Genomic DNA, 26449 nt, shown 5'->3' with positions numbered 1-26449 from the left:
AATCGGGTGAGAAATGTGGGAGTTGTGCAACTTTGAAAAAGGGCCTATCATTTTTTTATTGGAAAAATGTCCTGTAAAAGCTGGAATTCCTGGTACTCTAGGATATTTAGGGAGAAGACAAATGTTGGCAATGGTTCCGATCCGATGAAAACTGTGGGAGAAGAAAGGCATCAAACTTTTTATCTGAATCAGTATAACAAAGGCGAAAGCCTTGCGGCATTCACATAATAAAAATATATTTATATTAACATAAAGAGATAGAAAATAGAACATATTTAAAAACTAACAATTACTTATCATTCATTCTCAAATATGCTTCATCATTTTTGTCCTCGATTTTATGTCTCCTTAGCGCACGTTTTCCTCAATTTTCCGCAATGTTCAGTTCATGAGTCTGCAGGCGATCATTTGCTTGTCACAGTGTACTCTACTACTTTTAACTAGTTTCCGGCTTTTTTTTCTGTCTGCGTGAAAAGAAAACATGACGAAATTGTTGTTTCTTTCCTATGTTACACAGCTGGTGACTCTTCGAGGTTCCATCTTGGAGGACGGGGTGTCGTCAACGGGGAGGCACGGCACGGTGCGTGGCCTGCCCCTAAAAGAGGTCCTGGAGCAGGTGGTCCCTGAACTCAACGTGTCCTGCTTGCGACTTGCTCTCGGCGTGCCCAAGGTCACTGAGCAGCTCCTCAAACTGGACGAGCAAGGGGTTAGTACAAGGGAAATACTCCTGATTTACTAAGATCCAAACACCACACGGTAAAAAGCACATGAAATGTATAAAATAGTGTGTACTATTAGTGGGCGTGTTGCGTGCGATTTAGTAAGACTGCGTGTGCAATTGAAAAGTGGCGCAGACGGCCTTATTTAAATATTTAAAGGCCTACTGAAATTTTTTTTTTTTATTTAAACGGGAATAGCAGATCCATTCTATGTGTCATACTTGATCATTTCGCGATATTGCCATATTTTTGCTGAAAGGATTTAGTAGAGAAAATCGACGATAAAGTTCGCAACTTTTGCTCGCTGATAAAAAAAGCCTTGCCTGTACCCGAATTAGCGTGACGTCACAAGAGGTAGTGCTGCTCACAATTCCCGTTGTTTACAATGGAGTGAGAGAGATTCGGACCGAGAAAGTGATGATTACACCATTAATTTGAGCGAGGATGAAAGATTCATAGATGAGGAACGTTACAGTGAATGACTTGAAAGGCAGTGATGGACGTATCTTTTTTCGCTCTGACCGTAACTTAGGTACAAGCTGGCTCATTGGATTCCACACTCTCTCCTTTTTCTATTGTGGATCACAGATTTGTATTTTAAACCATTTTAGATACTATATCCTCTTGAAAATGAGAGTCGAGAACGCGAAATGGACATTCACAGTGACTGAACATGTAAATACACGATTAATAATTCAGCTTTGCGAAGCTAAAAAAATAGAAGCTAACCTAGCTACGTAGCCAACTTGATAGCAGCAGTCTCAAATGCAGATAGAAACTAAATTTAAAAAAAACCTGACTGGATGGATAGACAGAAGACCAATAATACTATTAAACCATGAACATGTAAATACACGATTAATAATATTCCGCTTGGCGAAGCTAAAAAAACAGAAGCTAACCTAGCTGCGTAGCCAACGCGATAGCATCAGTCTCAAATGCAGATAGAAACTAAATAAAAAAAACCCTGACTGGATGGATAGACAGAAGATCAATAATACTATTAAACCATGAACATGTAAATACACGATTAATAATATTCTGCTTGGCGAAGCTAAAAAAACAGAAGCTAACCTAGCTGCGTAGCTAACGCGATAGCGCCAGTCTCAAATGCAGATAGAAACTAAATTTTAAAAAAACCTGACTGGATGGATAGACAGAAGACCAATAATACTATTAAACCATGAACATGTAAATACACGATTAATAATATTCCGCTTGGCGAAGCTAAAAAAACAGAAGCTAACCTAGCTGCGTAGCCAACGCGATAGCATCAGTCTCAAATGCAGATAGAAACAAAATAAAAAAAAACCCTGACTGGATGGATAGACAGAAGATCAATAATACTATTAAACCATGAACATGTAAATACACGATTAATAATATTCCGCTTGGCGAAGCTAAAAAAAACAGAAGCTAACCTAGCTGCGTAGCTAACTTAGATGCGGCGGCGGGCGTTGTACGCTTTTGACGACACCCCGGCCGCCATCAGAGTCGGCAAGAAACATATATTTCCCCAAAGTTACGTACGTCACATGCACATATCGACACGCACGTACGGGCAATCGATCAAATGTTTGAAAGCCAAAGCTGTATACACCGTAGTGCGTCTGTTATCCTGCTCAAAACACAACACAACCTCCTGGTGTTGGTGTTGCTGTAGTCCGCTGCTCCACCGGCTCCAACTTTCTTATTTGCAGTCTCCATTGTCCATTAAACAAATTGCTCAATCGCTTTATTAACAAGCGGTAACTGGTTGTAGTTCAAAAAGTAACGCACACACATACACAAGCTGCTGTTAGCCAAAAGTCACGATCACACACACTCAAGTTCTCCGCCAACTCACTCGCGTTCCCCAAACCCTTAAAGACAGTACACTAATGCAAATATCACGGATATTAACAGTATTGTACTTAGCCGCTAAGACACCGATCGATCCCACCTACAACGTTCTTCTTTGCAGTCTCCATTGTTCATTAAACAAATTGCAAAAGATTCAGAATACTGTGGAATTCTGTCAAAGAAAACAAGAGGCTTTTCTATCGGGTCCGATGGGGTACAACCACTTCCGTTGCTTTTGTGACGTCACGCGCATAAATCATATCCAAAGGAGTTTTTCAACCGGAAGTGTGGCGGGAATTTTAAAATTGCACTTTATAAGTTAACCCGGCTGTATTGGCATGTGTTGCAATGTTAAGATTTCATCATTGATATACAAACTATCAGACTGCGTGGTTGGTAGTAGTGGCTTTCAGTAGGCCTTTAAGTATTTTCCGGACCATAGAGCGCACCGGATTATAAGGCGCACTGCCGATTAATGGTCTATTTTTGATCTTTTTTCATATATAAGGCGCACTGGATTATAGGGCGCATTAAAGAGGTCATATATATATATATTTTTTCTAAATGTAAAACACTTCCTTGTGGTCTACATAACATGTAATGGTGGTTCTTTGCTCAAAATGTTGCATAGATGATGTTTTACACATCATCTTCAAGTCGCTTTCTGTGGGCGGCCTTATTTACGTGGCTCACCTTCGACTTCTCCCCGTCATCTTTGTTGTAGCGGTGTAGCGTGCCAGGACGGGAGTGGAAAAAGTGTCAAAAGATGGAGCTAACTGTTTTAATGACATTCACACTTTACTTCAATCAATAACGGAGCAGGATCTCCTCATCCGGAAACAACAACACCATGAAAAAACTTCCGACCGGAACTCTCTAATAAGTCAAGTTCCTTGGGTGAATAATGTACACTCACTACACCGGTATGTTTTAGTGCTTTCATGGCGAGTTTACTGACAGATATAAGTAAGAACTTTACACTACTTTATAGTAGAAATGGCAGCAGTGGAGGATGAATGTCACATAACAAGAAGACAGAGAAAAAGAAGAAGCTTATCGACTACGGTGTCGTCACGGACTACAAAGGCGGACGCGCGCAAACTTTCAGGACTTATGCAGATCTCAAATACAGATCAGCAGGTACCAGAAGGTAAGAAAAGTTGCTTTTGCATAATATTGCGAAACAAAACGGCAGATAATATGTCTTAACTTATACACACACCATAATAATACTCCTATGTTGAAGCACAGTACAATCCATCAAGCGGTGCGGCTTCATAGCTTACCAAAGTCATACTACAACATTTAGATAGATTTTTGAGCGCTGTGTGTAATGTTCTATATTTTCAATGGAACATACTGTATATGTGACGACGGGGTCGCATCGTGGTGCGTGGTTGTTCTCCCAGGAATGCAGGCGGCTTCGGACACAGCGTGCAGGTAGGAAAATGATTTATTAAGAATTAAATCATAAGGGAACAAACAAAAACGTGCTCATAGCACGGAAGACAAAACAAAGGGACTAGCGTGGGAGCTAGCAAGCAAAAATAGCATAGCGTGAAAGCTAGCAGGAATCGAACGTCGTCAATTGTTTCATACAAGCAAATTAGGAAGCCAGACCGAGTGAAGCCAGGGCAAAGACTAAATAGCCTTCTGATTAGTGCCCGGACAACAGGTGAGCGTCTCGAACACTAACCAGAGGCAGCTGAGCACAATCTGCCGTCATGGCAACAGAAACAAACAAACACAAGGTGCTGAAAATAAACGTGACTTGAAAACGTAAACAAACTATGATCCGGGCAGCGGATCCTAACAATATAAAATGTTGGTGTTGTTTACTTGAGTCATATTGCCATCATAATGCAGTCTACACATATCTCTTATGTTTGACTGCCATCTACCGGTCACACTTATCATTTCACCATGTACCAAATAAAATAGCTTCGAGGTGGGTAAGCTCAACCAAACGTATTCCTTACATTAGGCGCACCGGGTTATAAGGCGCACTGTCGAGTTTTGAGGGGAACAAAAAGGATTTTAAGTTTGCCTTGGCATGTATCCGGAAAATACGGTACATCACCAGGGAGACGCTCTCATTTCCTGCACATTCATGTTATCATGCGCCTACCTGTGGCGTTTTGCTATGTTTTCAAACGAGCAGGAGACATGTACCACTTTTTACTGGCATTTTAGGAGTCCTGCAGTGCATCTTTTTTTTTTTTTTTACGACCAAAGGTGCGCATATTAGTGAGTGGCTGCACATTACTTCGCTCAAGACAAAAAAAAATGCATACTTTTAAGTTTTGTTTTTTTCATAAAATAAATATTTTAATAATATTTATTTCAAGTGAAAAAAACTAACGCCATTAAACAAATACCAAAGGACACCGAAACGCATCATTTCACTTTATTTTAATTAGCCCCTTTAGTCCTCTAAAACGCTAAAAAATATATAAAATAATGTTGCTGAATTATATTTCTCACTGCCAAAAATATTGACGCACTAGGACGGAGGATTCTTGTTCGTCCATCATGTGCATTGATCCTGCAGCCGTGCGTGGAACTGTCAGTTTGCACGTCCTTCTGACACGTGCTAAATAAAACGCAAAAAATTGCTCACAAAAAAGGTGGTGAGGGTTAATAGATAAATCGCATTGCGCTTGCTCAATAATTATATTTGCATCTTCTCCTCCCAGTATTGTGAGCATTTTGATGATCAGCATATATTTTGGTTATTCGTGAATACACAGACACAAAATGGATTGCACGCCTTATTCTGCTGAGTTAACAGACACTTTGCACACGTTTAGTAGATCACCTTTGGGTGTGCTATCAGGATTCCACGTGTTTTAGCAAACCTTTAGTAAATCAGGCTCTAAATGGCTTGATCCTTTTCTGGGTTAAATGACGACAGGGCACCTACTCTGGTAGCAAACAAAACAAGACATATTATCTGCTTAGTTTGTCTAAAACCTTTATAACTCAAGTGCAAAGTACAATATTGGGCTGAAGTGAAAGGCTGGGCAGCGTTTAAGTGTACATACAATAAAAGCTTAATGTTTAGCCATTTTATCTCTTTTTCTATAATGGAAAATGAAGAGCAAGGCTTTTTTGCAGTCCCTCCTTTATTTATTCATTATGATAAACATAAAAGCCTCTCCACAGAGTACCGTATTTTCCGGACTATAAGCTAAGCTAAGCTAAACGTTAGCATGCTAACAGGTATAATTTGTCAAGTAACAAAATATATGACGCTAAGGTGTATACCTGCAAAATTACACATTAAAAGCTAGCATGATGATGTTAACATGCTAAAAAAAAATGTGTCTAGCGACAAAATATCTAACTCTGAGTTGTGCACCTATTTGTTTGAAATGCTAGCGTGCTAAGCTAAACTAAGCTAAATGTTAGCATGCTAACAGGTATCATTCGTCAAGTAGCAAAATATTTGATGTTGAGGTGTACACCTGCAAAATTAGCTTTAAAAAAAAAAAAGCTAAACGTTAAAAGGTGCACTTCAAATCCTTTTTTTTTTTTCAAAACTCAACAGTGCGCCTCATACCCCAGTGCGCCTAATGTAAGGGGAAAAGTTTGGTTGAGCTTACCCACCTCGAAGCTATTTTATTTGGTACATGGTGTAATGATAAGTGTGACCAGCAGATGGCAGTCACACATAAGAGATACGTGTAGACTGCAATATGACTCAAGTAAACAACGCCAACATTTTATATGTTCCATTGAAAATATAGAACATTACACACGGCGCCGAAAAATCAATCAAAATGTTTTAGTACGACTTTGGTAAAGTACAAAGTCGCACAGCTTGATGGATTGTACTGTGCTTCAACATAGGAGTATTATTATGGTGTGTGTGTAAGGTAAGACATATCTGACGTTTTGTTTCGCAATACTATGCAACTTTTCTTACCTTCTGGTACCTGCTGATCTGTATTTGGGATCTGCATGAATCCTGAAAAATTGCGCGCGTCCGCCTTTGTAGTCCGTGCCGACCCCGTAGTCGATAAGCTTCTTCTTTTTCTCTATCTTCTTATGTGACATTCATCCTCCACTGTTGCCATTTCTAATGTAAAGTAGTGTAAAGTTCTTACTTATATATCTGTCAGTATACTCGCCATGAAAGCGCTAAAACATACCGGTGTAGTGAGTTTACATTATTCACCCAAGGTACTTTAGTTATTAGAGAGTTCCGGTCGGACGGTTTTTCACGGGACACATTTCCGGTGTTGTTGTTTCCGGATGAGGAGATGCTGCTCCGTTATTGATTGAAGTAAAGTGTGAATGTCATTAAAACAGTTAGCTCCATCTTTTGACACTTCTTCCACTCCCGTCCTTGCACGCTACACCGCTACAACAAAGATGACGGGGAGAAGACGCTGTCGAAGTGGAGGCACGTAAATAAGACTGCCCACAAAACGGCGCATCCTGAGGCGACTGTCAGAAAGCGACTTGAAGATGATGTGTAAAACATCATCTATGCAACATTTTGACCAAAGAACCACCATTACATGTTATGTAGACCGGTGTTTTTCAACCTTTTTTGAGCCGAGGCACATTATTTGCGTTGAAAAAATGCGGAGGCACACCACCAGCAGAAATCATTAAACAACGAAACTCAGTTGACAGTAAAAAGTCATTGTCGCAATTGTTGCATATGACTTTAAAGCATAACCAACCATGCATCAATATAGCTCTTGTCTCAAAGTAGGTGTACTGTCACCACCTGTCACATCACACCCTGACTTATTTGGACTTTTTTGCTGTTTTAGTTCTTGTCTTGCGCTCCTATTTTGCTGTTTTTTTCTCTTTTTTTGGTATTTTCCTGTAGCAGTTTCATGTCTTCCTTTGAGCGATATTTCCCGCATCTACTTTGTTTTAGCAATCAAGAATATTTCCGTTGTTTTTATCCTTCTTTGTGGGGACATTGTTGATTGTCATGTCATGTTCGGATGTACATTGTGGACGCCGTCTTTGCTCCACAGTAAGTCTTTGCTGTCGTCCAGCATTCTGTTTTTGTTTACTTTGCAGCCAGTTCAGTTTTAGTTTTGTTCTGCATAGCCTTCCCTAAGCTTCAATGCCTTTTCTTAGGGGCACTCACCTTTTGTTTACTTTTGGTTTAAACATTAGATACCTTTTTACCTGCACGCTGCCTCCCGCTGTCGTCTGCGTATTGGGATCACGACAAACCATCGTCGTCTCACACGACGTGTTCCCGACATCTACAAAGCAATTAGCTACCGACTGCCACCTACTGATATGAAAGAGTATTACACGGTTACGCTGCCGAGCTCTAGACATCTCTATTTTTAACCCAAATAGGTGAAATTAGTTAATCTCCCACGGCACACCAGACTGTATCTCACGGCACACTGATGTAGACCACAAGGAAGTCTTTTACATTTAGAAAATAATCATAATATTATGACTCCTTTAATGTGCCTTATTAATGAAAAAAGATCAAAAATAGACCATTCATCGGCAGTGCGCCTTATAATCCGGTCCGCCCTATGGCCTGGAAAATACAGTAGTTGCTTGTATTTATGAATTGTATTTGTTTCATGCTTCAGTATTGATATTGTCTCTGTGTGCCCTCACAGTTAAGTCAGAAGCACAAGGTCGGTGTTCTGCTGTGCCGCGCAGGCCAAAGCACTGAGGAGGAGATGTACAACAACGAAGACGCGTCACCCGCCTTCTCAGCGTTTCTAGAGCTATTAGGCGAGCAAGTCCTCCTCAAGGGGTTCACCAAATACGCCGCACAGCTCGACACAAAAAGTAAGAACATCTCAAGATAAAAGGATAGAAATATTTTTGCGTGTTACAGTTCAACTTACGAAATTGAAATTGCTTTGTGGTACCGTAGCTGACTCGACAGGCACCCACTCCCTGTACACCGCCTACCAAGGCTACGAAGTCATGTTTCACATATCCACCATGCTGCCATACATGCCAAACAACCCCCAGCAGGTAAGAATGCCTCAAAGCTGTTTACTAAATGTCAAGGGACTCAAGTCTAGTGCGTTGCAGCAATGACCTGCATGTGTCTGTCCTGCGTGTAGGAACATGTTCAGTGTGTGGGTGTTGTTTGCATGAGTGTTTAAATGACGGACTCACACGGAGGGAAGAATTGAATGTGGTACAGAGAAGCGATGTGTTCTTCCTGAATTGCTGCGAAATCTCATTTGCACTTTCATTACTTCTGCAATGTAAGATATTAACAACAATATATGTGCCTGTCGTTTATCCAACACTTCACATTAGGGCTGGGCGATATGGCCTTTTATTAATATCCTGATATTTTTAGGCCATGTCACGATACACGATATATACCTGGATATTTTGCCTTAGCCTTGAATGAACACTTGATGCAAATAATCACACCAGTATGCTTCTATGTGTCTACATTAAAACATTCTTGTTCATACTGCATTAATATATGCTCATTTTAAACTTTCATGCAGAGAGGGAAATCACAACTAAATCAATTTAGCAAAAGTGTATTTATTAAACAGTTATTAAGCAGTGGCACAAACATTCATGTCATTTCCAAACAGAAAGTGCAAGATTGTCAGAGACTTTTTAAAACAAGCTATTAGTGCACTTTTGTGCATGATGTCACTAAGATAACATATCAAAACAACACTAAATTAAAGTGCACTTTTTGTACAGAACGCCACTACAATAGTTTAAAACAAATAAAGTGCACTTTTGTGCATGATGTCACACAAGATGTTTCAATAACTGTCAAATAAAAATGAGCTGCATAATAGGAAATCAAATAGTGTATGTCCTTCGCTATGTGGTAGGTTCCTGCGGATTTTATCTCCTTCTGTTGTTGACTATTTGTTTCATACGGTGTTGATGTGGAAATGGTTGCTTGGGCATTTTGTGGGTGTGGCACCGAACGCAGATGTTGACATGCGGAGTTTCAAGCACTCTTCACTCACTAGCGGGTGACTTTTCAAATGATGCTACAAATTAGCAGTAATGCTACTTTTTGTAGCAACGCTTTTGCCGCATACTTGACATATTACGGCTGTCTGTTCGACATCTTTCCGCTTGAAGCCAAACCACCGCCAGACGATGGACCCCTTGCTGTTTTTCTTGGGAATTAATTTTTCCTTCATTTGTTACCAGATTCGCACCTTCTTTCTCTCGTATTACCACTCGCACCGCACCGCTAGCATCACAGCTAACTTTACCCATGCTGCTACCTCTCTGCTCCGCGAGAGCGTATGTGTGACGTATGTAAGAAGGTGTGCTTGTTTTATGTCTCTGTAAGGAGAGACAAGAAAGAGTGAGAAAAGCCTGTAGTGTAATGCCTGCAGCTAAAAGAGACAAGACAGAGACAAACCCTTGATATTTTGAGTATATTCCATATATCGCCCAGCCCTACTTCACATCAATGTACAGTACAGGCCAAAAGTTTGGACACATCTTCTCATTCATTGTGTTTTCTTTATTTTCATGACTATTTACATTGTAGATTGTCACATCAAAACTATGAATGAACACATGTGGAGTTATGTACTTAACTAAAAAAAAAGGTGAAATAACTGAAAACATGTTTTATATTCTAGTTTCTTCAAAATAGCCACCCTTTGCTCTGATTGCTGCTTATGAATTATGTATTTGATTATTGAAAATATTTTTATGTACACTGTAAAAAAATTAAAAAATTTAGATTTTACAGGAGAAAATGGCAACTCATTCCTCAGAATTTTACTGTGAAATAGACAATGTTTTTACAACATGCAGTATTACGGTAAATGGAAAAACAATTAACACTTTTTTAATTCTGCCATCTGAGCTGCCAGATTTTACCGTAATTTTTCGTTTTCCGTTTGTGGTAATACACCTTAAAAACAACAGCTCAAACGACAGACTTTTATCGTAAAAAGACAGCGGGTTTTTCTTACCAATTTCCAGTTATATGTTGTATACTATACCAGGCCTGGGCAATTATTTTGACTCGAGGGCCAAATTTAGAGAAAAAAATGTCTCTGGGGTATTATTTTTAGGAACACTAATACAAAACCTCTCAATAATGTCTGATTGAGTGCTAAAAACGTACAGACCACCATAAAAACAGAATGGAATTTCAATTTTTTTTACTGAATAAGACACCCAGAATGTACATGACAATAAAGAATGTGGGATTTACAATATTAACTATGAACGATAAAACACTGAATATTGACAACATATGAATGTCACACCCCCTCTCCATCCACATATTTTACAATCAATAAAAATGCAACAAACACAGCAAAATATGAACACCAAGGGTATAAAAAAAAAAACACCTACTATCTGATACATCTGATACATCACTAAGCTTTGGAACTTTGTTGTAAAAATCTCCTTCCGTATCTGTCCCTGACACCCACATTTCAGGCTGTGGAAACGCTCCCCACCCACACTGCTTGGTGCCTCGTCTGAGCTGCTGTGACTTAGATGACCATAGTAACTTATTAGATGACCATAGTAACTAATTAGATGACCATAGTAACTAATTAGATGACCATAGTAACTAATTAGATGACCATAGTAACTAGTATATCATGCAGATTCCAACCATTGAAAGACTTAGTATAGTTGAAGACTTACGGTCATTAGAAAGCATCACTGCACATCATAATGGCAGCTACACTTTACATCTTTAACATCTAAAAAAAATGTTTGGGGAATGTCCGGCGGGCCAGATTGAAAAGCTTAACATGTGGCCCCCGGGCCTTAATTTGCCCAGGTCTGTACTATACTATATGCTATTTGTATGTATTGTTTTGAGAAATGCCCATAAATGTACTTGCAATACCATAAATGGTGCAATACCCCCACTCAGAGGCGTCCACTTTGCAGCTAGACAGTCACGTACTAATTCAAACCGCTAGGTGGCAGCATATAACATTGAAAAATGACTGATGCTGTCAAGATTAAATTGAATTAGTGAACTATAAGGATGATACAACAAAACAAAATTTGAAATAAAACATTTAAAGAAAACTAATGTCGCCAACCCAACGGTTATGGTAAAAAAAAACAGACACATTATTCAAATTCCAACATGTGACATCATGCAGGCTGCTTTACATAATTGGTTCTATTACACTCCTATCAAGAGACGAAGAGGGGATTGGCAAGCACCACACCACAGCCTGTACGCCGCCGTGCCATGTTATGCACAAGGACACTCACAGACACAAATAGCCCACACAGAATGTGATAAACAAATGACATAAAGAGCTGTTGTGAAGGGACTCCTCCAAGTCCCATCCTCAGTTTTTGTCTCTCTCTTTCTGAAGTGTCTTGTGCCAGTCACGTCCATGTCAGCCATATTTGTTCATTCGTTTATTTCTAACGTACCTTTCTCTCCTCAGCTTCTTAGGAAGAGGCACATCGGGAACGACATTGTCACCATAATCTTCCAGGAGACCGGGGCATTGCCTTTTACCCCGAAGAATATCCGCTCGCACTTCCAGCACGTTTTTGTCATAGTCCGTGTGCACAACCCCTGCTCTGAAAACACCTGCTACAGGTATATGTTTTATTCATAACACCGTATCTGTACCACTTTGTCATCTATTAACAGGTACCGTATTTTCCAGACCATAGGGCACACTGCCGATGAATGGTCTATTGTTGATCTTTTTTTATGTACAAGGCGCACCAGATTATAGGGCGCATTAAATGAGTCATATTATTATTATTATTTATTTCTAAATGCAAAACACTTCCTTGTGGTCTACATCAGTGGTCCCCAACCACCGGGCCGCGGCCCGGTACCGGTCCGTGGATCGATTGGTATCGGGCCCATCCATCCATCCATTTTCTACCGCTTATTCCCTTCGGGGTCGCGGGGGGCGCTGGAGCCTATCTCAGCACAAGAAATTAAAAAAATATATATATAAATAAATAAATAATTATATTTTCATTTTTTTTATTAAATCAACTTAAAAAAACACAAGATCAATCAATCAATCAATGTTTATTTATATAAAAACTTCCCTCCCTCATTTACACTCATTCACACTCATTCACACAAAAGGGTTGTTTCTTTCTGTTATTAATATTCTGGTTCCTACATTATATATCAATATAAATCAATACAGTTTGCAGGGATACAGTCCGAAAGCACGCATGATTGTATTTTTTATGCCCAAAAAAATATATCAACCCCCCGGTCCATGGGACAAATTTTCAAGCGTTAAAAAAAAAATTCATCATCTACGCAACTTTTTGACCAAAGAACCACCATTAGATGTTATGTAGACCAGTGGTCCCCAACCTTTTTGTAACCCTTGAAAATTTGTCCCACAGACCGGGGGGCGGGGGTTAATATAATATTTTTATTTTTTTTTGGTCATTAAAAAATACAATCATGCGTGCTTACGGACTGTATCCCTGCAGACTGTATTGGTCTATATTGATATATAATGTAGGAACCAGAAATATTAATAACAGAAAGAAAGGCAAGGCAAGGCAACTTTATTTGTATAGCGCTTTTCATACACAAGGCAGACTCAAAGTGCTTCACAGCACAACATGTGGTACAACAAAGTGAAATGAAAGAAAATAAAAGCAAAATTAAAATGCAGACAATAAAAATAAAAACAGTGCGGACGTTAAAAGTTAAAAGATTTAGCTGAAAGCTAAGGTGAACATAAAAGTTTTCAGTCTAGTTTTAAAAGTAGTCAAGAGTTGGGAAAAGTCTGACATCTTCAGGAAGTTTATTCCAGCTATTTGTTGCATAGTGACTGAATGATGCTCTCCCTTGATTTGAGTTTACTCTGGGAACCACTAACAGATTGGTCTCAGAAGATCTTAGTGATCTAGAGGGCTTATATAGTGGGAGCATATCAGTGTTATACTTCGGCCCTAGACCATGTAGGAGGATTTTGAAATCAATTCTCTGATGTACAGGGAGTCAATGTAAGGATTTAAGAATTGGTGTAATGTGCTCACATTTTTTGGTCTTTGTTAGAACTCTAGCAGCAGCGTTCTGAACAAGCTGTAGCTGCCTGACAGAAACAACCCTTTTGTGCGAATGATTGTAAATGGGGGAAGGAGTTTTTTTGGGTTGGTGCACTAATTGTAAGTTTATCTTGTGTTTTTTATGTTGATTTAATTAAACATATATGTATATTTATTTTATTTTGTTTTTATTTTTTTTTAATTTTATTTATTTCTTGTGCGGCCCGGTACCAATCGATCCACAGACCGGTACCGGGCCACGGCCCGGTGGTTGGGGACCACTGATCTAACATAATAGTGTGAGAGTCCAGTCCATAGTGGATCTAACATAATAGTGTGAGAGTCCAGTCCATAGTGGATCTAACATAATAGTGTGAGAGTCCAGTTCATAGTAGATCTAACATAATAGTGTGAGAGTCCAGTCCATAGTGGATTTAACATAATAGTGAGAGTCCAGTCCATAGTGGATCTAACATAATAGTGTGAGAGTCCAGTCCATAGTGGATCTAACATAATAGTGTGAGAGTCCAGTCCATAGTGGATCTAACATAATAGTGTGAGAGTCCAGTCCATAGTGGATCTAACATAATAGTGTGAGAGTCCAGTCCATAGTGGATCTAACATAATAGCGTGAGAGTCCAGTCCATAGTGGGGCCAGCAGGAGATCATCTTGAGTGGAGACAAGTCATCAGCGCAGAGACGTCCTCAACTGATGCACAGATGATTGGTCCACCCCGGGTCCCCACTTTGAACAGCTAGCGTATCATCTGTGGTCACCTTAATAACCTCTCCACACAGGAGAGGGGGACAGAGCAGAAAAGAGACGGCAGATCAACTGGTCTAAAAGGGGGGTCTATTTAAAGGCTAGAGTATACAAATGAGTTTTAAGACGGGACTTCAATGCTTCTACTGAGGTAGCATCTCTAACTGTTACCGGTAGAACATTCCATAGTACTGGAGCCCCAATAGAAAACGCTCTATAGCCCCCAGACTTTTTTGGGGCTCTGGTAATCACTAATAAGCCGGAGTTCTTTGAACGCAGATTTCTTGCCGGGACATATGGTACAATACAATCAGCAAGATAGGATGGAGCTAGACCCTTTAGTATTTTATACCTAAGTAGTAAAACCTAAAAGTCACATCTTAAGTGCACAGGAAGCCAGTAGGGTGAGGCAGTATAGGTATATATAGAGGTATGTAGTTATATAAAGGTATGTACAGTATAGGTGTAATATGAACAAACTTTCTTGTTCTTGTCAAACGTCTAGCAGCCGCATTTTGTACCAACCGTAATCTTTTAATGCTAGACATAGGGAGGCCCGAAAAGAATATGTTACAGTAATCGAGACGAGACGTAGCCAACGCATTAATGTGCCCATCAAATGCCCATTGAGGCGTTAGAAAGGAGGCTGCAATTTAAGGAATGGTACTAAAAAAATTACAATTTATTTACATTCCTCTACCCTCAGTGTTGCTGTGACAAGAATGAAGGATGTGCCTCCATTTGGCCCACCCATTCCCAGCAGCATCACCTTCCGTGACCCGGATACTTTTCGACACTTCCTACTGGCCAAAATCATCAACGCAGAAAACGCAGCGCACAAGTCGGAAAAATTCCATACCATGGCGACGAGAACGAGGCAGGAGTACTTGCGTGACCTGGCCGAGAACTGCGTCAGCAGCACCCCCATGGACTCGGCCGGCAAGCTCAACAACCTCATCTCCCTGGCGTCGAAAAAGCGCGAGCGCTCAAAAGCACGGGAAGGGGCCGAGCTCGGGGCCGATGGGGCAGTTGCCTGGAGGGTCCTGGCCCAAGACTTCAGCGGAGGTGGGGCGGAGCTCCCGTGTGCTCTTGGTTTCTCTGCAGAATACGTCCTCCTGGTGGACTGCTCCACCAAAGAGGTGGTGTTCAACTGCTTCTGCGCTGACGTGATTGGCTGGACCGCCGAGCGCTTGGCCTTGAAGATCTTCTATGGAAGAGGAGACCATATTGGTCTGCGGGTACCCGAGGGCTGTGCCCAGGACATCAGGGAAATGGTACAGAGGTTAAAGGTAAGTCCGCCAATAGTTCTGGAAATGTGTGGAATTCAAATTTCCTGTTCTGCAGAATAAAATACACACACCATACTCTTCTAATAAAAAAACATGAACGTTCCACAATTGTTTGCTTCCTCTCCGCTTACCAGTCTCTAACAGTTGGATGTGAGACGGTGGACATGACGCTGAGGAGGAACGGACTCGGCCAACTAGGCTTCCACGTGCGCTTGGACGGCACCGTAGCCGAGGTACACCTCTGCCAAAATGTATACTTGTAGGGGGTGGTGGCTGCACATTGCACAGAAGGTAACCAGCACTGTGTTGTGCAGGTCGAGGAATACGGATTTGCCTGGCAGGCGGGGCTAAGGCAGGGCAGTCGCCTGGTGGAGATCTGCAAAGTCGCCGCAGTGACGCTGACCCATGAGCAGATGATTGACCTGCTGAGGACGTCGGTCACGGTCAAAGTCGTTATCATTCCCCCGTATGAAGAGGGGCGACCCCGAAGGTATGTTGAATAAAGTCCATTGCTGAATGCGCATGAGCGGTTTATAGCTAATTACAAAGGGAGTGCATCACTTGGCTGCTTGCCTGCTGTGTAAAGAATATGGGAAGATGAGCTACATCCACACTATGGCACAACTTCTCAGGGTAGCATTATTCCGCTGAGTACACCATTCAAACAAGAGTTCAGAGTAGGGCTGGGCGATAAATGGAATATACTCGATATATCGCGGGTTTGTCTCTGTGCGATATAGAAAATGACTATATCGTGATATTCGAGTATACGTTCTCACGCAGTTGCTTTTAGCTGCGGGCATTACACTATATGCTTTTCTCACTCTTTCTTGTCTCTCCTCACAGAGACATAAAACAAGCGCACCTTCTTACATACGTCACATACTGTCACGTCATACGCCCTCGCCGAGCAGAGAGGTAGCAGAATGGGTCACTTTAGCTGTGGTGCTAGCGGAGTGGTGCGAGTGGTAATATGAGAGAAAGAAGGTGTGAATCTGGTAACAAATGAAGGAAGATTTAATCCCCAAGAAAAACAGCACAGATCCATCGTCTGGCAGTGGTTTGGCTTCAAGCGGGAAGATGTTGAACAGACAACCGTAATATGTCAAGTATGCGGCAAAAGCGTTGTTGCAAAAAGTAGCAGCACTGCTAATTTGTAGCATCATTTGAAAAGTCTCCCGCTACAGAATGAAGAGTGCTTGAAACTCTGCATGTCAACATCTCCGTTCGGTGCCACACCCACAAAAAGCCGAAGCAACCATTTCCAGATCAACGGCGTATGAAAAAAATAGTCAATAACAGAAGGAGATAACGTCCGCAGGAACCTACCACATAGCGAAGGACATACACTATTTGATTTCCTATTATGCAGCTCATTTTTATTTGACAGTTATTGAAATATCTTGTGTGACATCATGCACAAAAGTGCACTTTATTTGTTTTAAACTATTGTAGTGGCGTTCTGTACAAAAAGTGCACTTTAATTTAGTGTTGTTTTGATATGTCATCTTAGTGACATCATGCACAAAAGTGCACTAATACCGTATTTTCCGCACTGTAAGGCGCACCGGATTATAAGGCGCACCTTCAATGAATGGCATATATTTCAAAACTGTGTTCACACATAAGGCGCACCGGATTATAAGGCGCACCTATGTATCCATTAGATGGAGCTGCGCTAAAGGGAATGTCAACAAAACAGTCAGATAGGTCAGTCAAACTTTATTAATATATTACAAACCAGCGTTCTAACAACTCTGTTCACTCCCAAAATGAATAAACAGCTGATTTACTCGTGTTACGGTAAATCAAACGTGCAATCACAAAATAGTAACACTCAAAATAGTGCAGAGCAATAACAATATCAATAACTCAACGTTGCTCAAACGTTAATGTCACACAACACAACACACAAAATAAACATTTAAAGCTCACTTCTGAAGTTATTCCTCATCCACAAATCCCTCAAATTCTTCTTCTTCAGTGTCCGAATTAAAAAGTTGGGCGAATACGGCATCCAAAATGCCCGGGCTCTGTCTCGTCGAAGTCATTAATGGATTAAGTGTCGCTGCTGTTGTCTAGCAGTTCAGTGACAATTCCTGCCTTCCTGAAAGCTCGGACCACAGTTGAGACTGATATATCAGCCCAGGCATTTACGATCCACTGGCAGATAGTGGCGTATGTCGTCCGGCGCTGTCTCCCTGTCTTGGTGAACGTGTGTTCGCCATTTCTGTCATCATCTGTTCCCACGCAGTTCACAGTCTAGCTTTGAATGCCCCGTTGACACCAATATCCAGCGGTTGGAGTTCTTTTGTCAATCCACCTGGAATGATGGCGAGTGTTGAATTAGTGTGCTTCACTTGTTTTTTGACACCATCTGTGATGTGGGCGCGCATGGAGTCGTAGATCAATAGGGACGGAGCTGTGTGAAAAAACCCACCCGGTCTCTTCACGTAAATTTCTCTCAACCACTCGCTCATCTTTTCTTCATCCATCCATCCCTTCGAGTTAGCTTTGATGACGACACCGGCTGGAAAGTTTTTTTTTGACAAGGTCTTCTTTTTGAATATTACCTTGGGTGGAAGTTTCTGGCCATTAGCATGGCAAGCTAGAACTACAGTGAAGGACGACTTCTCATTCCCTGTGGTGCGAATATTTACCGTACGTGCTCCCGTTTTATCCACAGTATGAGTGGAACCTCGTCCATGTTGATGATGTGCTCTGGCCGGATCTTTTTTTCAGTAATCTTGTTTTTGCAATATGCGCGGAAAGTAGACAGCTTTTCCTGGAAGTCTTTTGGCAGTTGCTGTGAAACAGTAGTTCGTGTGCGGATGGAGAGATTACGTCTTTTCATAAACCGGAAGCACCAAGAAGCACCGCCTTTAAAATCATCCATGTTAAGTTCGCTTGCTAGCGCTTTTGCCTTCATTCGAATAGTGATGGTACTGACACTTCTACTTGCTGTTCTCTGTTCAACAACCCACTGTTCGAGTTTGTCCTCCAACTGTTGCCATCTTGCTTTGTTCCCTCGGAAACTCTGTTTTGTCTTCTTTACTTGGCGCAGGTCATCTTGTTGCTTCCTCCACTTACGCACCATTGATTCGTTTGTTATAATTCTCTTGCTGCTGCTCTATTCCCGTGTTCTACTGCGTGACTGATTGCCTTGAGTTTGAACTCTGCGTCGTAAGCGTGTCTCTTAGTAGGAGCCATTTTTGGGTCTTTACAGAAACACACAAATGGAAATGAAACGTCATCCCAAGTGCAGGACTAATAGACTCAAAAACTCCTTTGTCCCACACGCCATTAGACTGTACAACTCCTCTCTGGGGGAGAGGGGGGGTACTAGGATGACAGGGGATGCAAAACAATAACAGTGCAATACTTTTTCATAACATGGTCACTACTGCCTAGTTTCTCTTGTTATATTCTTATTTTACTGTTATATTTTTATTCTCATTGTTGAGTTTTATTTCATATTCTATTGTAATATTTTTCTATTTTGTTTCCATTTATACCCCCATTATTTACTTTTTATTTTTTACAATTTTGTATACTGCTGCTGGAATTTAAATTTTCCTGAGGGAACTCTCCTGAAGGAATCAATAAAGTACTATCTATCTATTTATATCCCAGCATGCACCGTGCGCTTCTTCTTCTACGGGGGCGGCTGCTTACCATTGAAGAAGAACTTCTTCTACGGGGGAAAATAAAGTTGGCGGCTGCTTACCGTAGTTGCGAGACCTAAACTTTATGAAAATGAATTTTAGGTTTGTTGTGGCTTAATATTGGTCCATATATAAGGCGCACCGGATTATAAGGCGCATTGTCAGCTTTTGAGAACATTTTTGGTTTTTAGGTGCGCCTTATAGTGCGGAAAATACGGTAGCTTGTTTTAAAATGTCTCTGACAATCTTGCACTTTTGGTTTTGAAATGACATGAATGTTTGTGCCACTGCTTAATAACTGTTTAATAAATGCAGTTTTGGTAAATTGACTTAGTTGTGATTTCCCTCTGCATGAAAGTTTAAAATGAGCATATATTAATGCAGTATGAACAAGAATGTTTTAATGTAGACACAGAATCATCATACTGCTGTGATTATATGCATCAAGTGTTCATTCAAGGCTAAGGCAAAATATCCAGATAAATATTGTGTATCGTGACATGGCCTAAAACTATCAAGATATTAATAAAAGGCCATATCGCCCAGCCCTAGTTCAGAGATGTTTTTTTTTCTTTATTGCTGTTTCGTTTTATTGAAATTGAAATCATTTACCCACAAAACATATTTTAAAGGTCACCTATTGCGCCAAATTCACTTTTTGACACCAATCAGTATCGGACAATTTTAATGAACAAGTATATGATCGCCATTGCCGAGTTTAATGTGTGTGCAGCCACTCCCCTAAACAAATAATAATCACCTCCATTGCGGCAAATATACTTTATTAGTATCTTAAGTACCATTATTACTGCCATTATTAAGCCATTATTAGGAGTCTAGAGCAGGGGTGCTCACACTTTTTCTGCAGGCGAGCTACTTTTCAATTGATGGATTTGAGGCGATCTACCTCATTCATATATATCATTTATATTTATTTATGAAAGAGAGGTTTTTGTTAACAATTTTTTGACTGATTGATTGATTGAAACTTTTATTAGTAGATTGCACAGTAGAGTACATATTCCGTACAATTGACCACTAAATGTTAACACCCGAATAACGTTAATCAATTCATGGTACAAATATATATTATCAGCATAATACAGTCATCACACAAGTTAATCATCAGAGTATATGCATTGAATTATTTACATTATTTACAATCCGGGGGGTGAAATGTGGAGGGGGTTGGGGCGGGGGGGGTTAGGTTTACAATTATATCATCTGAGAAATTGACATTGAAACAGTGTAGGTCTCACTTGGTAGGATATGTACAGCGAGCAGTGAACATAGTGAGCTCAGAAAGCATAAGAACAAGTATATACATTTGATTATTTACATTTGATTATTAACAAGGAGGTGGGATGTTGTGGGGGGAGGGTGTTAGTCTAGGGTTGTAGTTGCCTGAAGATGTTCTTTTAGTGAGGTCTTGAAGGAGGATAGAGATGCACTTTCTTTTACACCTGTTGGGAGTGCATTCCATATTGATGTGGCATAGAAGGAGAATGAGTTAAGACCTTTGTTAGATCGGAATCTGGGTTTGACGTGGTTTGTGGAGCTCCCCCTGGTGTTGTGGTTATGGCGGTCATTTACGTTCTGGAAGTAGTTTGACATGTACTTCGGTATCAGGGAGGTGTAGCGAATTTTATAGACTAGGCTCAGTGCAAGTTGTTTTACTCTGTCCTCCACCCTGAGCAAGCTCACTTTGGAGAAGTGGGTAGGAGTGAGGTGGGATCTAGGGTGGAGGTCTAGAAGTAACCTGACTAGCTTGTTCTGGGATGTTTGGAGTCTAGATTTGAGGGTTTTGGAGGTGCTGGGGTACCAAGAGGTGCATGCGTAGTCGAAAAAGGGTTGAATGAGAGTTCCCGCTAGAATCTTCATGGTGCTTTTGTTGACCAGAGAGGAGATTCTGTAGAGAAATCTTGTTCGTTGGTTGACCTTTTTGATTACCTTGGTTGCCATTTTATCACAGGAAAGATTAGCCTCTAGAATGGAACCTAGGTAAAGGTGTTTAATGATAATACAAGTATGTTTAACATTACTTTCTTTCATGAAGACAAGAATATAAGTTGGTATGATTGTGATGACTTGCATTGATTGGAATCACACAGTCGTGATGATAACCTCCACATTTTCAAATAGAGGAGAAAAAAAGTCCTCCTTTCTGTCCAATACCAACATGAAAGTGCTTGCTATTTGCCATCTTATTTGTCCAGCTTCCATACTCCTTTTTATACACTTTACAATAAATACATTGGCGGCAAACTCCGTAGCTTGCTAGCTTGTGCGCGCCAGCTTTCTGAGACTCTTGTTTTGTTAGCGCAGGCAGGATGAAGCAGGGCTTTTATTGTGAAGACAGGAACTGCACAGTGTTTTGACAGCAGGTACGGCGCGAGAGTCTGTTGAAATAAAAAGTGTTTCTCGCCTTCCTGTCGGTCGTTTTTTCTTAATAATGATCTGGCAGCTGCCAGCGTCATCTCACAAGTGACGAAAGTCACGTCTAAGTGAAGATTGATGATCGCTAATTTGTAGGTCTATTTTTTCAATGCCTGGCCGGCAATGGATGGACACACCACCACCGACTGGTAGCTCGTGATCGACGTAATGTGCACCCCTGGTTCAGAGAGAGGATAATATAACAACTGTCAGCATTGTCACAGTCAGTACACAACACATAAGAGGAGGACAGATCGATCCATAGATGATGTTGATACCAAGTTCAGTATCAGTATATGACCGATACTAGTAAGGCTGCAGCTAACGATTATTTTTCTATCGATTAATCTATAGATTATTTTTTCGATTAATCGGTTAATCTATAGATTATTTTTTCGATTCATCTATAGATTATTTTTCCTTTTACCGATTATTTTTTTTATTCAAAATGAAGATGAAAAAATAAATGTAGGCCAGTTTTTTCAAAAGGCATTGCTTTTATTTACAAAAAAAAAAAAGTATGGCCACTCAGTCAACATTGACAACAACATGACAAAATATTCTGTAACAATGTAAACATTTAAAACTTTTAACATTTAACAAAATTAAAAGTAGCTTATTTGCTTTTTAATGTGCAAATATAAAAGTAAACATCCAGTGCAAATCGTAATATTCTGCAATAGTATAAGCATTTCAAAAGTAAAAGTATTGCTTATTTTGCTTTAAAATGTGCAAAAATAAAGATAAACATCCAATACAAAAAAGTGCCAATCTAAATATTCTGGAGCACTGTAAACATTAAGTATTGCTTTTAAAATGTGCAAAATAAACATCCAGTCCAACACAGTACACAATAACCAATTCTACTCATTCCAGTGAGTGACTAACAGTTGTAATGAAGAAAGGTTAGCATGTCTACATGCTCTGGTTCTTTTCTTGTTTACAATATTCCCAGCAGCTGAAAATAAGCGCTCAGAAGGGGTCGATGTGGCTGGAACTGAGAGCTAATTACCGGTAGCCTTCACCTCAAGCCAGGACTGCGAGTGAGCTGAGCTCCAGTTTATATTCCTAGAAGGTCAACGGGCTCATAGTAGGGATGTGCGTATCGATCCTGTGGTATCGATATATCGATACTCACACGCTACTCATTTGGCATCACTTTTCTGAAAAAAGTATCGATATAAACCAAAAAACGGCGTGTGGGGGGTGCAAGCATCACTTTCAGATGTTTTTGATGACTTACTTAACTTACTATGTGCTGGGACACCCCTGTACCTGGCAGAGTATAGAGCTGGCCCAGTCACGTGACAGGAGACAGCGAATGAGCGTGGTCAACGTGCAACACACACACACACACACACACACACAGCCAGCCGACAGCGATGCAGCCAGGCATATCCAGTGTTGTCCAATTGTTGACTTAAAACAGGCATTGTTTTTTTGTTTTTTTAGTAATGTTTACTGAATATTTTTGTTTAAATGATTATCCTAAATTCAAATAATTTCCACACAGGGGAATTTACTGTTAGTTGAAAATTGCTTGAGTATTTAAAACAAGATAAGAAAGGGATAACATTTGGAGATTCTTCATCTTTGCATTAGTTTTATTTTTTTCCAAGAAAATCTTGAAATATATTATTGAATGTGATTTTGGTTTTAATCTGTAACATCATTTCTTACATTTCGAAAACATTAACCTATTTCATATTTCATTAATTGCTAATTATATCACAAACTTTAAAAAAATAACTGCAGCTTCTTGCGATTCGGATTTGACAGTTAATTGGAAAGCCCTAATATCTAATTATTATTATATATAATATTTAATTTATTTTTCATATTTGTTATTTATTTTAATTTTACTTTTATTATATATTGACCATAATAAATGTGGTATAAATGGTCTGTATTTGTCTTGTGATTTGTCTTAAATAATAACAATAGTAATAATATTTTTGACTGACAAAAATTGCCAATAAGAAATTAATGGTATCGGTATCGATGAAAAGGCAAGATAAAGTATCGGTATCGTATCGAATCCTAAAAGTGTGGTATCGCCCATCCCTAGCTCATAGTGATGTTACTAGTAGTTGACTGGGAGGTGTTTATTATCATTTGGGGAGAGTCCGCTGCCTGATGCTCACCTGCTAAACACCTATCTGCTCCACGCTGAAGCGCTGACTACATGCGCTCTGAATACACACTGCTGATTGGCTGGTAACGTTTTGAATACGCACTGCTGATTGGCTGATAACGCTTTGTATAACGCTTTGTGTGTACCAATCAGATGGTTGTGTGGGTGGGACAATGCTGCGTGCTGAGACAGAGGCAGCCGCAGAAGGAGCGAAGCAGCTTGTTAGGACTTTAGCAGCTAAAGTTAGCTTTAGCTTAGAAACTCGTTCGGTACACCCCCGTACCGAACCAAAAGCCCCGTACCGAAACGGTTCAATACAAAACACGTACCGTTACACCCCTAGCAGATACAAATGACACATTCATGTTTTTGTGTAATGATGACAACGTATACTCGCGCGGACGATTGACTAGTTGATGGTTTTCTTTTCAAATGCTCGTTCATAGCCGTTGTGCTGCCTATGCTATGATAGGCCATTTACGCTCGACACAGTGTGCATACAACAACATTATTAGGCCGTGTATTGAAATACTCCCACACTTTTGACCACTTTTGGCGTGATTTTTTCCCCCTCGCTCGCACAGTCTGCTTTGCGCTCCGCCATGACGGTAGTGTGACGTAAATATGCGACGCGTCGACGCACAAAAACGGCGTCGACGTATTTACGTAACCGATGACGTCGACTACGTCGACGCGTCGTTTCAGCCTTAGATACTAGAATGATTGGGTCAGTATTTTTTTTCTTCTCATAATCTTGTTTGTTTTTGTTAATGTTTACAAACCCAGGGCAAAAACCCAAATATTTAAATGAGTTATAGTAGTTTTTGCTTTTGTTTAGTGATAATGTATTATTGACTTTGTTTTGCTCAAACATATCATAAAAGAGAACTGTCAATAGCACTCATCATGAATAAACTGATGGGTATTTGTATGGGCGGATCTCACTCATGGATGATCAAACTCAGTAGCAGACTGGTGCTGGGTTTTCATGACATCATGAATGAATAGCTTTGTTAAAAAAAAAAGAAGAAGCTGGCTTTGCTAGACATCTTAAAATCAAGCCTGGATTGCTGGAAAGTATCAGTCAGTCACCATGATGCTGAAATAACTAATCTATAATCACTATAATAAACTGATTGTTAATTATCCCCAGTTCTCCTTCAAGAAAATGTAGTCTGATGCCCAGCCTTCGTTTTTGATACAAAAGCGCAGCTGAGATGGTGAGCAGAATTTTGTGTGGGAGGGTGCAAAAAGAGGAAGCAAGGGAACAGGCAGAGACTAGGATGTGTGCTTCAGTCGTTTCCTAAACCAAGCGGATGAGAAGAGGGAAAAATGACAGAAATCACATTCTAATTAAAAAGTCCAGGTCCCATCAGAGTTTATTCTTTGGGTACAGCTGTGACTTAGATCACTGGTGTCAAACTCAAGGCCCGGGGTCCAGACATGGACCCCGTCATTTTAAGTGGCCCGCAAAAGCCTGGATCTATTATCTAATTATGTAAGTATTATTATGTGGAGGGGGCGTGGCCTGCGGGCCTGCCGCGGAACGGGGTGTGCCAGGACCGGCCTCGAAGACAGCGACAGGTGTGTAGATGGCCCAGGTGGGCCTTGTTATCTAATCACATGGCGCCTTTATTAGCAGCAGCCGGGATGAGACACACAGACACGAAACGACAGATTGCTGGAATGCAAAACCCCTGCACTAATTTATGCAAATAAAACAGTGTTGTAACCCTGATCCAGGCTCTCCTGGCAGTGTGTGGTGGTCTGCAGAACCCAGTAGAGGGCATCCTCTACATCAGGGGTCACCAACCTTTTTGAAACCAAGGGCTACTTCTTGGGTACTGATTACTGCGAAGGGCTACCAGTTAGATACACACTTAAATAAATTGCCAGAAGTAGCCAATTTGCTCAATTTACCTTTAACTCTGTTATTATTAATAATTAATGATATTTATGTTTGTGGAAACACTGATCATCTTAATGATTTCTCACAATAAATATATATAGAAACAGATAAATATCAATATGCAACACTTTATTTTTATATTTTCTCTAAGTGCACATTTTTCAAATTGAACATTTTCAAATGATCACTTCTAAGACAGTCTTGTGAAATCACAATATCCCATTTTAACTAGCTAGCCACTAACATTTTTTTTAACAAATCATGAATTACTTTGCACCATGTTTGTACAAATAATAACTCATGTAAAATACAAAAGTAAACTCTCAAATTTTTAAATCATGTCACACTTTGAACTGGACACCAAATCTGTTATCTGTTTCTTTGTCAGTTAGTGGGAAGCCTGGCATTGCATGCTGTTAACTAGTGTGTTGTACTCTGGTGTGTAACTTGACACTGCAACTCTGAGTGAGTCTTGCAGATGTGCATCAGTGAGGCGTGTTCTGTGTTTGTTCTTGATGAAGTTCATGTCAGAAAAGGCTGATTCACAAAGATACAATTTTTTCTCATTGTTTGCGGAACCTTCTTAATCTTTTGGACATATTTTCACAGCAATCTGGCCTTAAGCTTAATTATGATAAATGTAACATGTTAAGGATCGGAAATCTAAAGGGAACGTCCTTTCGAATGGAATGCAAAGTGCCTG

At 40.2% G+C, this 26449-nt stretch overlaps 1 protein-coding gene across 2 annotated transcripts in view; it reads left to right on the top strand.

Moving 5' to 3' along the window:
- sipa1l3 (signal-induced proliferation-associated 1 like 3) overlaps nucleotides 1-26449 on the top strand; it is a 190434-nt gene that overhangs the window by 115972 nt on the left and 48013 nt on the right. For both annotated transcript variants that reach the window (XR_009827451.1, XM_062060235.1), the window contains exons 5-11: nucleotides 518-706; nucleotides 8177-8351; nucleotides 8440-8543; nucleotides 11957-12114; nucleotides 15020-15602; nucleotides 15737-15835; nucleotides 15917-16092. Coding sequence is in view for 1 of the 2 variants with exons in the window: in XM_062060235.1 (XP_061916219.1) it covers nucleotides 518-706; nucleotides 8177-8351; nucleotides 8440-8543; nucleotides 11957-12114; nucleotides 15020-15602; nucleotides 15737-15835; nucleotides 15917-16092 (1484 nt within the window). In the remaining variant the exon portion in view is untranslated. The remainder of the gene's footprint in view (nucleotides 1-517; nucleotides 707-8176; nucleotides 8352-8439; nucleotides 8544-11956; nucleotides 12115-15019; nucleotides 15603-15736; nucleotides 15836-15916; nucleotides 16093-26449) is intronic.

Source organism: Entelurus aequoreus, linkage group LG10, assembly GCF_033978785.1.
Source record: "Entelurus aequoreus isolate RoL-2023_Sb linkage group LG10, RoL_Eaeq_v1.1, whole genome shotgun sequence".
Taxonomy (NCBI): domain Eukaryota; kingdom Metazoa; phylum Chordata; class Actinopteri; order Syngnathiformes; family Syngnathidae; genus Entelurus; species Entelurus aequoreus.
This window is presented reverse-complemented; position numbering and strand designations above follow the sequence as displayed.